At 43.2% G+C, this 15,513-nt stretch overlaps 1 protein-coding gene across 1 annotated transcript in view; it reads right to left on the bottom strand.

Moving 5' to 3' along the window:
- Positions 1-4,028: 4,028 nt before the first annotated feature.
- The window catches only part of kidins220a (kinase D-interacting substrate 220a), an 85,657-nt gene continuing 74,172 nt past the window's right edge, over positions 4,029-15,513 (bottom strand). The window contains 6 exon segments of the mRNA XM_080750761.1: positions 4,029-4,618; positions 5,036-5,575; positions 6,294-6,515; positions 8,105-8,317; positions 10,483-10,581; positions 12,043-12,171. Coding sequence (XP_080606887.1) covers positions 4,250-4,618; positions 5,036-5,575; positions 6,294-6,515; positions 8,105-8,317; positions 10,483-10,581; positions 12,043-12,171 — 1,572 coding nt within the window. The 3' untranslated portion in view covers positions 4,029-4,249.

Genomic DNA, 15,513 nt, shown 5'->3' with positions numbered 1-15,513 from the left:
TTCAGAAAAAGCTAAGGTATGGCAACATGACTGGTGTCTTGCACGACACCAGTCATGTTGCCATACCTTAGCAACAGGCACGATGAAAAGTACATTTTATTATTTCCCCCTGTAGCCAAGGTATGGCAGCTGCCATAGCTTGCCATACCCAATTGACGCCTCTGGCGTAAAACCAGTTAAACATGTCTGTCTATAAACTGTGACCTTGTAGCCTTTTTCATCAGACATTCTGGTACGATGAACAACCATATTTAACCTAATTTCCAATCTTGACGCATGCCATTATCTTCCCCGTGTGTCTTTGGAGCCTATAACACTAAAGTCACGAAATAATACTCTAGTTCTAGGCTACTACCTGTACGTTTGTAATATAGGCATATGCCTGAGCCGGCTCTTGGGAGTATTTAGGGCACACCACACTCTTACTTTCTCCTTCGGGCCACCGTGAATGGGATTAAACGGTTTACCGTGGCGGCTTGAGTCAGTAGTTTTAAAGCATTGGGCTATAATTCCGACTAGAGGACACGGGCTTCCATATCCCTTAAATGTAGTTCACTACAAGTTCAAGATCAAAAGCCAGATCTTGCAACATGGGTCATAATTAAGAAAGACTGGGGATTTGCTGGCATATAGAATCATAGCTGGACACACAAAGTGCTCTGAATCAATAGTGCTTTAACCCTGCCATGGACCAGATCATGTGTAGGGTTATCAGGTCACGTACTTTACGCGGTGGTGTCAGTGATTAAGCTCATCTGTCAGTTCTCTCTTCTCTACAAGCTGAAGTTCCTGCCTTGGTAATTTACAACTACATTAACAGCTCTTGTCACCGTCTCCATCCTACTGCGGGTTTGCATGGACGGTGTGCCACCTATCGGCGGAAGTTATTAGTGGCGACAACTCGGCTCCATCTGACACTGCAGTTTAAGAAACACATAGGCTACATTTATACATTTAAAATGATTGCACAAATAATTACATACCCAGCCAGTTTTGATTTTGACAGCAAATTTTGATTTCGTTTTAGTCAGTCTTTAGAATAAAATGTAATCTCGTTTTAGTCATATTTTAGTAGTCTGAAATGTTTTAGTTTTAGTAAGGTTTTGATTGATTAAATCTATAGTTGATTTTATCGACAAAAATGTATTTGGGCAGGCCTTGATGGTGATTTTACACTTGGTTGCATGCTGAAAATAGCCGATCTACAAGCTCACAACTGACGCGTTGTTAGCTTGTAGATCTATTTTCAGAGCGCAACACCCAAGCGCAAACAAACACAAAATTACTTAAGTTCTACTGGATCTCTTCTTGACTAGTTCCTAACATTTTAGTCTAGTTTTTATTTGTTGACGAAACTGTCACTATATTTAGTCTTAGTTGTAGTTGTCACAGCTAGATTTTGTTTAGTTTTTATTTAACTTTCGTTTAGTGAAAAAAAAATGGTAGTAGACAAATATTTTTCGTCATGTTTTAGTCGACACTACCAAGCTAAATAAATAATGATATTAAAGTGATGAACACCAGTACTCCAGCAGACTGTCTGCTTAACAAAAAGCGAATTAAAACATTTTAACGACAACTTAACAATATCTTGGCTTTTTGCGTTAACATGATGAAAAAAATCCAGGCAAGATAATTTTCAGAGCACATTTCATACACAATTCAGAGTGCTTCGTTCAAAGCCAAAGGGCCATTCATAGTTTAGAAATATGACTATAACTATAAAAATCTAATGGATGGCAGAGTTCAGAATATAAAAAAATACAATGGTGAACGATATAGTTATCTTTATAGTTATAGTGCTCAGTGTGAATGGTACTTAACCCATTTAGAACGGGTACACATTTTGTGTATCATTATTTTATGCTTTAACTATTGAAAAACAGCAGATATACAAGCTCACAGCGTGGCACCGAGTGCCGCGCTGCGAGCTTGTAGATCTGCTATTTTTGAAAAATTGTGAAAATTAGAGTTTTGATCCAATTCTATAAGTGTCTTTTGAATCCTTCTAAGGTTTTTTGAAAAACCTATGTTTTTATGTCAGCAATCTGGCCAGCCATTGTCAAAGAAAAGGTCCTTTTCACTTGAACTGGAGCTCAGTTAGTCTGTTCTTGAGAGACTACTATGTCAGTGGTTCTCAAACCTTTTCATGTGAAGGACCCCCAAAATGACATGTATTTGGCCACAGACCCCCATCTCAAAATATCTAGTTCCAGGGACCACCCAGAAGCAAAATTTGAGTTACAAACGTTCGCTTTGAAAATGCATATATTCAAAGATTTGCACACATTTTCACGACTCTTTCAAAAATAGCAGATCTACAAGCTCGCAGCACGGCTGTGAGCTTGTATATCTGCTATTTTTCACTGGTTAAAGCGTTCAATAATTCCTAGGCCTAAATGGGTTAAGAATGTCTACAACTGTGAGGAGACGAGACAGATATCAAGTTAAATAGCCAATTTATTGGTTCACAAAACATTGTATCACAAGGTATGTCTACTTTGGAAAAACACGATTACAACTTTGGATCCATGCGCATGCAACTTCTCTTCTGTCATAACAACTGCATTTCACAATACAGTTTATCACTACTTTTCACATTGCCATTCCCCCCAACTGTCAAACACATCACAGCACAATAGGAACCTAAAGACACAGCTTCGGTAACATAGCGATTCTTTTTTGTTTTTGTATTTTGGTGTACAGACCTAGCAGCCAAATCATCTTTACTCTTACATTCCACAATGTACACAACAGTGACACACACACAACTGTACTACTAAACACCCCATTGTCACACAGCACAACATTCACACGTAAACAAAACATCACTCCACAGCACAGCCCACAAGTGTAATTATCCAGGAATATGGAAAGGCAAAAGGCCACAAACTGTAACAGTAGAAAGTACTCTAGAAAGATAGCAATTCCAAGTTGACTTTAAATTCTCCTGACATCAAATTACAAATCTATTTATAAAAGTATCCTGAGATATGTTTGTTTGTCGTATGTTTTTTGAATAAACACGGCTGTTTTCTTGATAGGCTAAGGATAGGTATTAAAGCTTTTTGAATCGCTGGCCAGGGGCCTTTTTCCTTCATTCACAGCAACATTTCCCCTGTCTTGTCTTCACATCAACTGCATTAACACATCTATTCTAAATCTTTGAAACAGCCTGTCTGCAACGGCCTCTAGTTTTGGTAACATGTCACAACAACAACTACAATTACAACAGCAACAACACAACCTCCAGCACAGAATGGACCTCTATGAACTAAAACAACCTTATTTGTTTGGAGGGACAGCATAATGACCTAATGAAGAATAGGGATGGGACGATATGAACATTTCAGGTCACGATTATTGTGACCAAAGAAATTGCGATTTACGATATTATCGCGATAATCAAAATATCCCCTACATCCATTATCCTAAGGCGGAACATTTACATCTACAAGCTCATCTACAAGCTCAGCTCACAACGTTGTGAGCTTGTAGATCGGCTATTTCTTGGCAAAGAGATTTGGAGAGAGTGGAAAAAAAGACCATCAAGTATGTTATTTCCAGGTCCGTTTTACCAATTATAGAGGGTTTAAATGGTACTGGATATGCAGCTTGGCAAATAAAAAGTGAATTGATCCCAGTGCATGACGGAGGAACTTTTCACGATAAATTGAAATCTCCCCGATACAATTATTGTGATTTATGAGTGTTTTTCATCACGATAAAAGATTATAACGAATATCGTCCCATCCCTACTACAGGGTTCCCACACATCTTTACCAATTAATTTCCAAAACTTTTCCAAGACTTTTCCAGAATATTTAACCCGATTTCCAGGACTATATAACAATAATTCAACGAGTCGCTTACTCCTATGCGCAAATAATCATATTTCAACTGGGGAGCACTAAGAGTAGAGGAATTTTGTATAACACGGTTTTATTGTGAAAATAGCCGATCTACATGCCCACAACGCCTCGCGTTGCGAGCATGTAGATCGGCTATTTTCACAATATTTCTGCCTCTAATATGAGACAATTTGTCCAATGTTTAATATGTCATTTCAGAGGTATTAACAAAATCAATAACCAAAGACAATGCATAGCTATTTTTTCCAGGACCTTCTAGGCCCCTTGATCAATTCCAAAACTTTTCCAGTACTGGAAAAATATTTTTCTAATTTCAAAATATTTCCAGGAATTTCATGACCGTGGGAACCCTGCTACTAGTGAAGCCCACTGCCTGCTCACAGGATGCTCTCCCTCTCCTCGCCCAGGCTGATGGTCCTCAGGTTCTGGTTGTGGTGGACGGTGGCGGCGGTGGTGGTGCTCCCAGAGCCAGGGGTGATGATGACTGGCAGCGGAGTGGAGTCGAGGGCGGAGGTGGTGGTGGTGCACTCCGCCTGCTGGCTGTTGTTGGTGTTGGTGTTGTTGGAGGTGGCGTTGTTGGAGCTGTTGCTGTTGTGGTTGTCCAGCGTGGTGTTGCTGGCCGAGCGGTTGAGGTTGCCCGTGCCGCCGCCGCCCCCGGACGGCCAGCCCTCGTCCGGGCTGCTGGCCATCAGGCTGGCCTCGGACGGGGCCTCGGAGCAGATGGACATGCGGGCCACCGTGGCGTCCTGCGGGGACAGGGATGTCGCGGTTATTACGTCGCCGTGGTCGTCTAATCGCAATTATTTGAGATGATGACTCGCGGTTCTTTTTGCGTAATCGTTTTCATGGGAAAAAAAGTTCATACCTTTTGAAACATTTTCAAAAGGTAGAGGAAATACTAGATCTGCAAGCTCGCGACGCAGATGCGCTGTGAGCTCGTAGACCGGCTATTTCCAAAATCTTTGGCTAATTTCATTCCAACATTTTTTAAAGTATAAAATTAAAAATATGGCAGTCATTTCTTTGCATATGTACGATATTTGTCAGATCTGTACATGATATCCAGTCATGTGCAAAAACACAACAAAAACACAATTAAATTGTTAATTATTCGTGTGACAACTAATGGTCATGTAAAGATGTAATAACGGTGCCAGCCCTACCTGCAGGCCACACAGGCTGCTGGGGAGGACGCCTCTCTTCTTCACCAGGCCCTCCAGCTCCAGCTCCAGCACGCCGGGCTTCTCCGCGTCCCTCTCGGCGTCGGCGTCTTCGTCCGCCTCCTCCTCCAAGGACCGGTCCGACGAGCTGTCCCCGGACCGCATCCCAGAGTTGGACGAGTCCTCCTTGTCCAGGAGGATGTCGGCGAGGAGGCCCGGCCTGGCCAGCAGCCCCGCGGGCTGGGAGGCCCTGTGGGCCGACGACGGAGGGCCGGCTCGAGCCTCTCTGTGGAGGAGAGGGGTGGTGTTGTCGGCCTCCTCTGAACCGGAGTCTTCGTCGCTGGGCACCTTGTGATAATGCGACCCAGCCGTCTTAACCCTGGAGCCCGGATTCCTGGAGGAGATGCTGTGGTCCTGCTTCTCGTCCTCTTCGCTGATGGGGTCCAGGGCCTCCGCGCCCGATGAGAAGTCTGTGGCGTCGCCTGGCTTGGAAACTCTCTTGGGGAAGGACTTGCGGCTGTCTTGGTCAGCACCGTCCTTGGCCTGGGAAGTGGGAGGAGGACTCCGTGAGAAGAATGTACAAAGAAGATATAAAGTATCCTGTATTCTCATTTCAACATTGTGTTTGCTCAGTGTGCCAAAATGGGGAAAAAAGTATTCAGACTAGAAAAAGTAATTAATAAAGTATGAACGTAAGAAAGCTGTGCTCTCTATTCTCATGCCTACTGTAAGGTAGGTTTGCTCTGTGGACTTGGTAAAGTAAATTACACCTGGTAGTGATTTTTTAATCACAACATTTAACTGCAACTGCTTCTCGATACATTAGTGGTGTAAATCAGTGGTTCTCAACCTTTCCAGGCTGCGACCCTCAAAATAATCATATTTTAACTGGGGACCCCCCACCCTGACAAGCACTAAGAGTTGAGGCATTACATTTTGTGTAACACGATTCTATTGTGAAAATAGCAGATCTACATGCTCACAACGGCGTTATGAGCATGTTGATCGGCTATTTTCACAATTTCTGACTCTAATATTTGACAATCAATGTTTAATTTGTCATTTTAGAGGTTTTAAAAAGTCCTTAAATTCTCACTTTAGAAATGTGCAGATACCCTCGGTACACTTAAACTTTATGTTGGTTTGTTTACTGTTGAGTGAGAAAACAATGTTGCACATTAAGTTAATCATCTGGGGTCCCGACCCACAGGTTGAGAACCACTGGTGTAAATCAACAGAGAAATATAGAAAGTCCACCCACTGCTTTGTCTTCCGAGCCGATGGTCTGAAGGAATTGTCCTGGGTGGGGCTGGACAGGCCTCTCCCCCCCACTGCCGGACATGTCCAGCTGGGTCATCTGAGCGATGTACTCCCTGTAGGCGTCATGGTACTCGGCCTGCTGCTTGTCTGTCAGCTTACAGATGTCATTGGAGGATTCCTGGGAGTTGAGGCTGTTCATGCTGGAGGTGCGGTGGTTTGCAGCCTGACAGGATAGGAGGATGGGAGGGAAGTCGCATTGGTGAAATAAACTGGTTGTTTGTTATTGGCGACAAGAGAATGAATGAAGGATGAAGGCTGTAGGTTGGAACATTGAGTTTATTCCAAGCTGACGGCTTGGAATAAACTCCCATTACACCTGAGATAGCTTTAAAGCACAGCTTAAAGGAGTAGTTTAGTTCCTAAGCCAATAATTTGAGGAGACTCTTTGTAGGCCCATTGATTCTGGATGGCATTTGGGTCTCCTTCCAGAATCAATGGTGGTACATTTATTATAATCAAATTATTGGCTTAGGAATGTGACAAAACAAAAAAATATATTATTGTACTCCAGTCTCCATGGGTTCTTGCTTTTAGTTGATTTTTAAATATCTGTTGTTAATCATGTCCTCACTGTTTGCCTGATTCACTGCCTTTTTTTGCTATTATTTTAGTGTTGTTTCTTTTCTTTTTTTTACTTTTCTTTTTTGTTTTATTGTTAATTATTTGTACTGTTTCTGTAAAGCAATTTAGCTTTATTCTTGCTTTGTAAAGCACTTTGAGCTGCATTTCATGTCATGAAAGGTGCTATACAAATAATGTTTAATATTTTATCATTATTATTATCACAGGTGCAGAGTGTGATGTCTGTTGTATATGAGAATAATGACTGGACAAAGAAGGCATTCATCCTCTTTTTTTTTTTAAACTCTTGTATGGTTTGTGTTGTCAACCAATCACAACAAGAGGTCATACAGTGAAGTAAAAAGTCTAGCGGATTGAAAGTCTATGAGTATGTCCTTGTTTCTCCCTTTCCTTGCCAGTTGGGGAAGATGAAGATGAAAATAACAAATGCGAGGCACTGTGACAATTCTAAGTTTGGTTCTTCTTTTGTGGTGTTGTGTGTTTGTTTGGTAAAGGAGGAACATTAAAGAGCTTCCCCTGCCATATACTCTGCTCAGCTAAAACCACATGCTAATGTAAAACCACTGAGGTCGCCAACGCTAGCTAAACAGGTGTTGGCAGCAGAGGACATGTGACCATGTGACAGTTTGAGGGTTTGTGTACACTGTGTGCCTTTGTGATTCTGGGCGGTAATGCTAAATGACAGCACAGAAATAGTCATGTTATATGTCGCCCCGTATGCAAAATGTCTCATCACTAGGGATGGGACGATAACAGTTATTTTCGTTTATCGTGATAAAAAACACTCAAAATAATCGTATTGTGGAAATTAAAATGTATTGTGAAATTATCTACCAAATCTCTCTTGCCGATCTACTGTAGGAGCAAAATACTTGATAGTTTTTTTTTTCACTCTACCAAATATCTTTGCCAAAATAATTGCCGATCTACAAGCTCAAAACGCGTAGCGTTGCGACAGCGTTGTGAGCTTGTAGGTCTGCAATTTTTTTGGCAAATGTTCCGCCCCAGGATAATGGATATTTTGATTATCGTTATAACATCACAAATCGCAATATCTTTGGTCACAATAATCGTGACATGAAATTGTCATATCGTCCCATGCCTACTCATCACATCGTGGCACGTGTCGTGCGTGCTGCCACGGTGCAGAATAGGTGCTGAACTACTGACCGGCCAGTGTGGGTTGCTGCTCTGCCTGGGAGGCTCCTCCAGCCCGGCTCCGCTGAGCTCCTCGAAGCTGAGGTTGAGGCTGAAGGCGGCCGCGTCGTGCTGGGGGGCCCCGGAACGTCTGCTGGGCTCCACCCCCTGGCTGCCCTGCTCGCTGGCGGCCCTCGACTCATCCTGAAGCAGAGCCTGGCTCTCAGCGTGCCGCAGCTCATTCACCTAAAGACAGGGGGGGGAGCGGGAGTTAATAGTGGTTAACAGCTAGACAATGAGTAGGACAGAGAAGTGGAGTTAATAGTGGACAGAGAAGTGTGTTTTTTGGCTATGCCGCAGTATGTTATCAGAGATCACGATTAGGGATGGGACGATACGCGATATTATCGTTTATCGTGATAAAAAACACTCACGATAATCGCATCGTGGAGATTTAATTTATCGTGATATCGTCCTCCATCACGCACTGGGATCAATTCACCTTTTATTTGCCGAGCTGCATATCCAGTACCACTTAAACCCTCTATAACTGGTAAAAGGTACTTATAATATACGTATTTGATACAGTCTTTTTTTCACTCTCTATCAAATGTCTTTGCCAAAAAATAGCCGATCTACACTTGTAGATTGTAGAATGTGAGCTTGTAGCTTGTAGAATGTTGTGAGCTTGCAAATGTTCCCCCCCAGGATAATGGATTTTGATTATCGCGGTAATATCGTAAATCACAATAATCGTGATATGAAATTTTCATATCGTCCCATCCCTAATCATGATCCTACGCTTTCCAACAGTGAGTGTCTTATGACTTTGAGACAGAGAGTCGAGGCTAAATGCCGTTTTCACGAGTGCATGACACACACGTCAAGTAGAATGCTGGACGACGATAAAAAACAACATCATCAGCATGTGCTTTTCAGAGGAAAAGCGAGAGTGATTCCTTAAGTGGAGCTATTGAGCTGTCTGCTCCTCCCTGACAATAACCTCCCTTCATCCAGATAGCAGTCGGCCATCTTGAACCAGATGGCCGTGCTGGCTGCATCCTGGCAACACATCACTGGTTAGCACTTGGAGACCTACATGCGCAGAGTTAAGACCGCTGCTGCTGCTGTGGCCATACAAACTATACTTTTCATAATGATCAATGTTGGGGGTAAAAAGTATTAATTGAATCAATGATTTATAAAACCTACAGACAGACATCCGGGCGGCCATACCTGGGTTTTTATTGCTACTAGTGTTGATGTCTTTAAATGTCTTGATGAACTGAATACACAGGACCACAATAGACACGAGTGTTAAAATGTGTCAAAATGTTTTAAAAAATGGGGACATTTTATTTATAAAAAGAAAAAACTAAAAGCTGAAATTTGGAAAAGCAGGTTTTCTGTCCTGGTTTCATCCAGCATTAGGAGAGCAAACAGAAATTGTGAGGAAGTAGAGCTGGCAACATGTCCCATGTCCACTTATTATGAGCCATGTTGGGCTTGTTTTTCTCTAAAGTTGCTTGTTCATAGTTGCGGGTTGGTTGGAGGGGGCTTGTTTCTAAAGTGTAGTTGCTTGTTTGGGCTCGTTTTCCTAGTTGTTTAGTTAGTCTAAAAAATGTTCATGTCAAGGACCCCAAATTAATATGTATCTGTCCACAGATATATATACCAGATTGTGTTTTTTGTTTTGTTTTTTAGTTTTTTTTTTTTTAATCTGAAAATAGCTGCCTTGTAGATCAGCTATTTTAACCGACGTACGTAGGTTTAAAGTTTGGCATATATCGGCTAGTCGCTCCTTTTGGTCTCGTTTTCATCGAGTCTGGGTTGCTTATTTCTCTCGCAAGATCCGTCAGCAGTGCTGGCTAACATGTGTTAGTGATTTGAGCCTGGCCAGCCCCAAGCATCATCCCCAGCCCACGGAGGCCCAGACCCTCATAGGGATTATAAAATCTCCTATCCCAATATCTCAGCACAGCTCAAAATGACATTTGTTTTATTTCTCCCCCCCAACCGAGTAGAACATGAATCAAAATCAAATGGCGCTAGACCCCCTGGCAATGTAGTATGTGTGTGTGTGTGTGTGTGTGTGTGTGTGTGTGTGTGTGTGTGTGTGTGTGTGTGTGTGTGTGTGTGTGTGTGTGTGTGTGTGTGTGCCTTATGCCAGTGCAGTATGGATGGCGTAACTAAATTGGTTTTAAGACTTTAGGGAAGATCAGCTAGATCAATTATGAAGATGGTTGTTACTGCTGTCCATGCTGGATTGGCATTTCCCTTTGAGGTGCGTCTATCTGCAGCTTATTTCTTTTACTCCGATAAAAAAAAAGAAGTCCCCATCTTTCATAATCAAATATTCTCTAAAATAGGAGGGGATGTCTCAATGGGGGGTTAAGTTAACTCTGTATTACCATCGCCCTGAAGAGCTGCCAGTCTCCAAAGTTCATGTCCATCTCTTTCTTCAGTTCATCCAGGTTGCATTGGGACAGCACTCTGCCGTTCACGTTGGCCTGCATAGGACAGGAAAGGGTTGCATTTACATGTTCACAGATGACACTCAAACGATGCCTACAATCCATGAATGTAGACAAAGGGTTTTCACAGTCACGGCCGGGCTACACCAAGCCGCTTCGCGTGCGTCAGTGCGTATGCGGGTCGTGCGCGCGTATGCGCGTTTTGGATAGATCCAATGTATATCAATTCAGCCGGCTACACCAGGCGTACGGATAGCGCGAACCACGGATACGCATTCCCTAAATACGCAAAGATCGGTTCTATTTTTTAAGCACGCGTATGCGTTTTGTACACAGACTATCTGGTCTTCCTCACATATACTCCCTCCTTGGTGTAGCCTGGAGCGTTTACGCATACGCAAGCGTCTTCACGGACAGTACGCGCGTATGCGCGCATTTTTTGGTGTAGTCCGGCCGTCATGCAAGTGTCTATCATCAATATCCACAAGAAATCTACCCACAGGGAGCCAGAGAGACAATGTACCACGTTCAACACAAAATTAAATGACCACTTAAAGGGATATTTGACGTTCAATCTATCATGGTTAAAATGTTTGAAGTTACAATGGGGTTGTATTTATTTTTTATTTTTAAAGAATCTTGAAAGTGTAAGAACTACTGATTTAGTAGGCATTTGTAGAATGAGCCTCAGATAATAACCCATTAAAACTGAGGAAGCATCCGTGTCATTTTAGATTTTTGCATTGGCTATTCATAAATAACAGATGTACAAGCTCACAGCCCGTCACTTCATGCCATGCTGCAAGCTTGCACATCTGCTATTTTTGAAAAATCTTGAACCATTTTGAACTAGCAATTGGAAATTGCAAGAGTGGTTGCCTTGAGGCGAGTCACACTTGCAAATATCTCTATTTGCAATATGTCCCTATTCGAGTGGCTCTAACCATTCCGTCCTTGTCCCTTTTATGCCCATCAATATTAAGCCCATATCTTGTAATGCCCATATATGGACATACTGTAACAGTCTCACATGGTCTATGATGTCAGACATATATGATGTCAGTCATCTCCATATTTGGGAAAAGTTACATTTTTAATTAAAGTCAATGAAGAAAATTAATTAACAAATACATTTATATAAATGTAATTAATATAAATATCTATTAGCAAGATGCAAGGAATTGATTCCAGATAAAGTCGATTTGACATATGGCCCAAGTGCGTGCAATGAAAACTGTAGCATGATTAGCGCCGAAAAAAAGGTTTATCTAGGAGGCCCTGGAAGATGGATGGAATAAAGTCGGACAAGTACTATAGTATATATTAGTATATATTAGTGTGGTTTCCCTGCAGGGGCAACCACACTAATTATTACAAAAAGGTTTGAGAATTACTGATTTAGAAAACATTTGTTAGAATTGGCCTCTGGTCTTAATGGGTAAAAAAAAAGAAATGGATTCACTGTTCCACTGGTAGTGTGTCCTGTTACTCCTGTACCTTCTTGACAGTGGAGGTGTACTGAGGCAGCATGGTGGGGTCCATGCCATCCAGCTGTCTGAGACGCTCACACACTGCATCTGTGTTCAGAGAGCACAGCAGAGCCACCGGGGCAGCGGAGCCAGAGACCTGCACGCACACGCACACACACACACACACACACACACACACACACACACACACACACACACACACACGCAATTAGAATACAAACACAACTGAGAGACTTTAAGGGAAGGTGGTTAGGGCTACCCACTTCAAAGACTCACGCTGTTAGCATACAAAATGTTAAGACGGTTAGAGCAACCCATCATTCCGTGCGATTTTAATTAGGGTAAAAACCCCCGGCAACAAGTCACAACGGTGAAAAGTGTGATGTGCAAGAAGAGCCGTTACCGCGAGGCGCGTCGTCGAGCGAGGTGCAAAAACCAAGATCCCAAACAGTAAGTCTGAGTATCAGTCACACACACACACGCATAGTGTCAAAGTAAACACCTGCCATTCCTATCCAAAATATAGCACGTTGCCCACTCCTTTACTCACGGTGTATTATGTAAGCACTCTGAGAGTGTTTGTGCAACGCGGCGCAGAGACCGGCGACTGCCAGTCTGTGATGGGCAGCCGACTGCAGCAACTGCTGAACAGCTAGAACAGGGGTCTTCAATGTTTTTAGGCCAAGGACCACCTTAGCAGAGAGAGAGAGATGAAGCAGGGACCCCCTCTACATATTGTATAAATGTGTGATGGAGATAATCATCGATTTCATAGATAGATTCATAGACTTGTTTGACACTTAACCATCGTCAATACTTAGTAAACTTGACCTTTCACTCTGTACTTGTTCTGCTCTTTGTTTACCTATACACCAAACCTATTTGCCAAAAAATAGCAGATCCACAAGCTCTCAACGCCTCGCAGTGCGAGGCGTTGAGAGCTTGTAGATCTGCTATTTTTGGCTGAAGTTCTCCTCAGAGTATAGGGATGCGAGGGTTCAAGTGTTCATTTAAAATAATTATCCTATCACACAAGGATTTGGCGGCCCCCCCTGCAGTAACTCTGAGGACCCCCCTGTTGAAGACCCCTGAGCTAGAAGGCTTAAGCTGGCTAATAGCCATGGTGTGTTGTGTGTTGACTGTTGACACTCGCTCTCTCTCTCTCTCTCTGAGGCCTGGCAGACAGAAAAGCCCACCATGCCGCCCACTGACACGGAAGCTAAACAAGGTTTACAAACCCTCCCCCCCGATCTGACTTTCGCCTCCTCGCTTTCTCCTTTTCCTCTGTTCGTACTCGCCCCACCCCAGTTCCCCGACAGCACTCACCCTCCCACCACCACCCACAACCCTGAGACCTCGCCACTGAGCTTCCTTTCGCTTTCACTCCTTCCTTCCTTCCCTCCCTCCCTCCCTTCCTCTCGCATTCCTCCCCTTTCCTTAAACCAGTCACCTTCTCATGCTCTTTTTCTTTCTTTCCCTCCCACCCTTTCATCCCCCCCCTACCCACCCACCCATATTAGCACCACTTTAACACTTGGCTTCCGACCGTGGCTGAACTTTAGCTTTGTTTGTGTGGACTTGAGGGAGAGGGAACAGCAGGACTGTTATGGGACAGACTTGTGCGCTCCAGACACTTGTATACTCACTGCGATGGCTTGTTACAGAGAAAATAAACATCCCACACCACAGACGCCAATGTGTAATGTAAAGGTTTACACTGAAACGGCACGTTTCTTCTACGCAGGCGTTTGGTTCTCACACTGTTATGTGTTTTTGCAGGGATTTCTACGGTATTGGTGATCAATCAATGGTTCTCAACCTTTTTAATTTCAAGGACCTCTCCCCCAGTTTAACATGGGATCTCACTGGGAGCCACAATCTACACTCTTAAAGGCCCAGTGTTAAGGTAACTCTTGAGAGACCCAAAAGCCTTTAGGCTGGGGAGTGGGGACCCCCTGGAAACCCATCAAGGACCTCTGGGGGTCCCCGGACCCCGTGTTGAGAACCAGTGGTCTAAAACAGTGATTCTCAAAGTGGATTCTAGGGATTCGGTGGGTTCCTTTAGAGGGGTCTAAATTGACCCATACAAGTCTGTAACTCTAACAGCATACAAAAGGAACCAAATGGACCCTAACGGGTCCACTGTCAAGAGTTAACGGGTCCACTGTCAAGAGTTAAGGGGAGACCTTGAAATGTAAAAGTTTGAGAACCAGTGGTCTAACATCTACATTAGTGTCTCTTCCTACAGGCATGCCAGGTAATGATGCTGAACAAGGAAAGGTTAGTGCTGGGGTCTAGTAGAGAGTAGTGAAGGATGGTGGAGGGAAGAGGAGAAGTGGCTGAAGGCGGGCATGGCCGTAGGAACCACGCTGTGTACCTGTTTGGCTTTGAAAGGCAGCGACCTTAACTGCTTTTAAAAGGGGAGACAAAGAGAGGCAGACAGGCAGGTAAATGAATGTAGACGAGGCGGACATCAAACCTAAAAGCTTAAAAGTTGGGTCTCCGCGCTGCTTAAAGAAAAGCAGAAAAGAAAAGACAAGACAGATATGGACATCAAGAGACAGACAGACAGACAGACAGACAGACAGACAGACAGACATTGGGTACTAGGGATGGGACGATAAGCGATATTATCGTTTATCGTGATAAAAAACACTCACGATAATCCGTATCGTGGAGATTTCGTTTATCGTGATATCGTGCTCCGTCATGCACTGGGATCAATTCACCTTTTATTTGCTGAGCTGCATATCCGGTACCACTTCTTAAACCCTCTATAATTGGTAAAAGGTACTTATAATATACGTACTTGATACAGTCTTTTTTCACTCTATCAAATGTCTTTGCCAAAAAAATGCAGATCTACAAGCTCACAACGTGTCGCAACGACTTGTAGATCTGCAATTTTTTGGCAAATGGATAATGGATTTTGTCTAGTGTAACAGTGTGTGTCTCTGTGATAACAACTCAAGAATGGATGTGCTGGGCGATTTTCACAGAACGTGTTGGGAATGATCGGTAGGCTGGATGATTGACCTTTGTGTCGAGAAGTGTCAAAAGTCAAGATTAAAACTAATACACTTGGTCAAATCTCAGGAACAGCAAAACCTAGAAAACATATCGGGGCGGGCAGCATTAGCACCACCAGGTGCTTTCTTCCCTTCTTTTCTGAGAGCGCGAGCTTTCCTAGAAGCTCAATCTTTGCAGACAGGAAAAAACTAGAAGAGCACATAGACACACCGTGAGAGAGTGAGTGAACAAGGGACACAGAGAGAGACAGCAAAGAAGACATTTTATGCTTTAACTATTGAAAAATAGCAGATATACAAGCTCACAGCGCGGCACCGAGTGCCGCGCTGCGAGCTTGTAGATCTGCTATTTTTGTAAAATCGTGAAAATTGGAATTTTGACCCGATTCTGTAAGTGTCTTTTGAATCCTTCTAAGGTTTTTTGAAAAACCCTATGTTTCTATGTCAGC

This window comes from Nannobrachium achirus (genome assembly GCF_963921795.1).
Source record: "Nannobrachium achirus genome assembly, chromosome: 20".
Classification (NCBI taxonomy): Eukaryota; Metazoa; Chordata; class Actinopteri; order Myctophiformes; family Myctophidae; genus Nannobrachium; species Nannobrachium achirus.
This window is presented reverse-complemented; position numbering and strand designations above follow the sequence as displayed.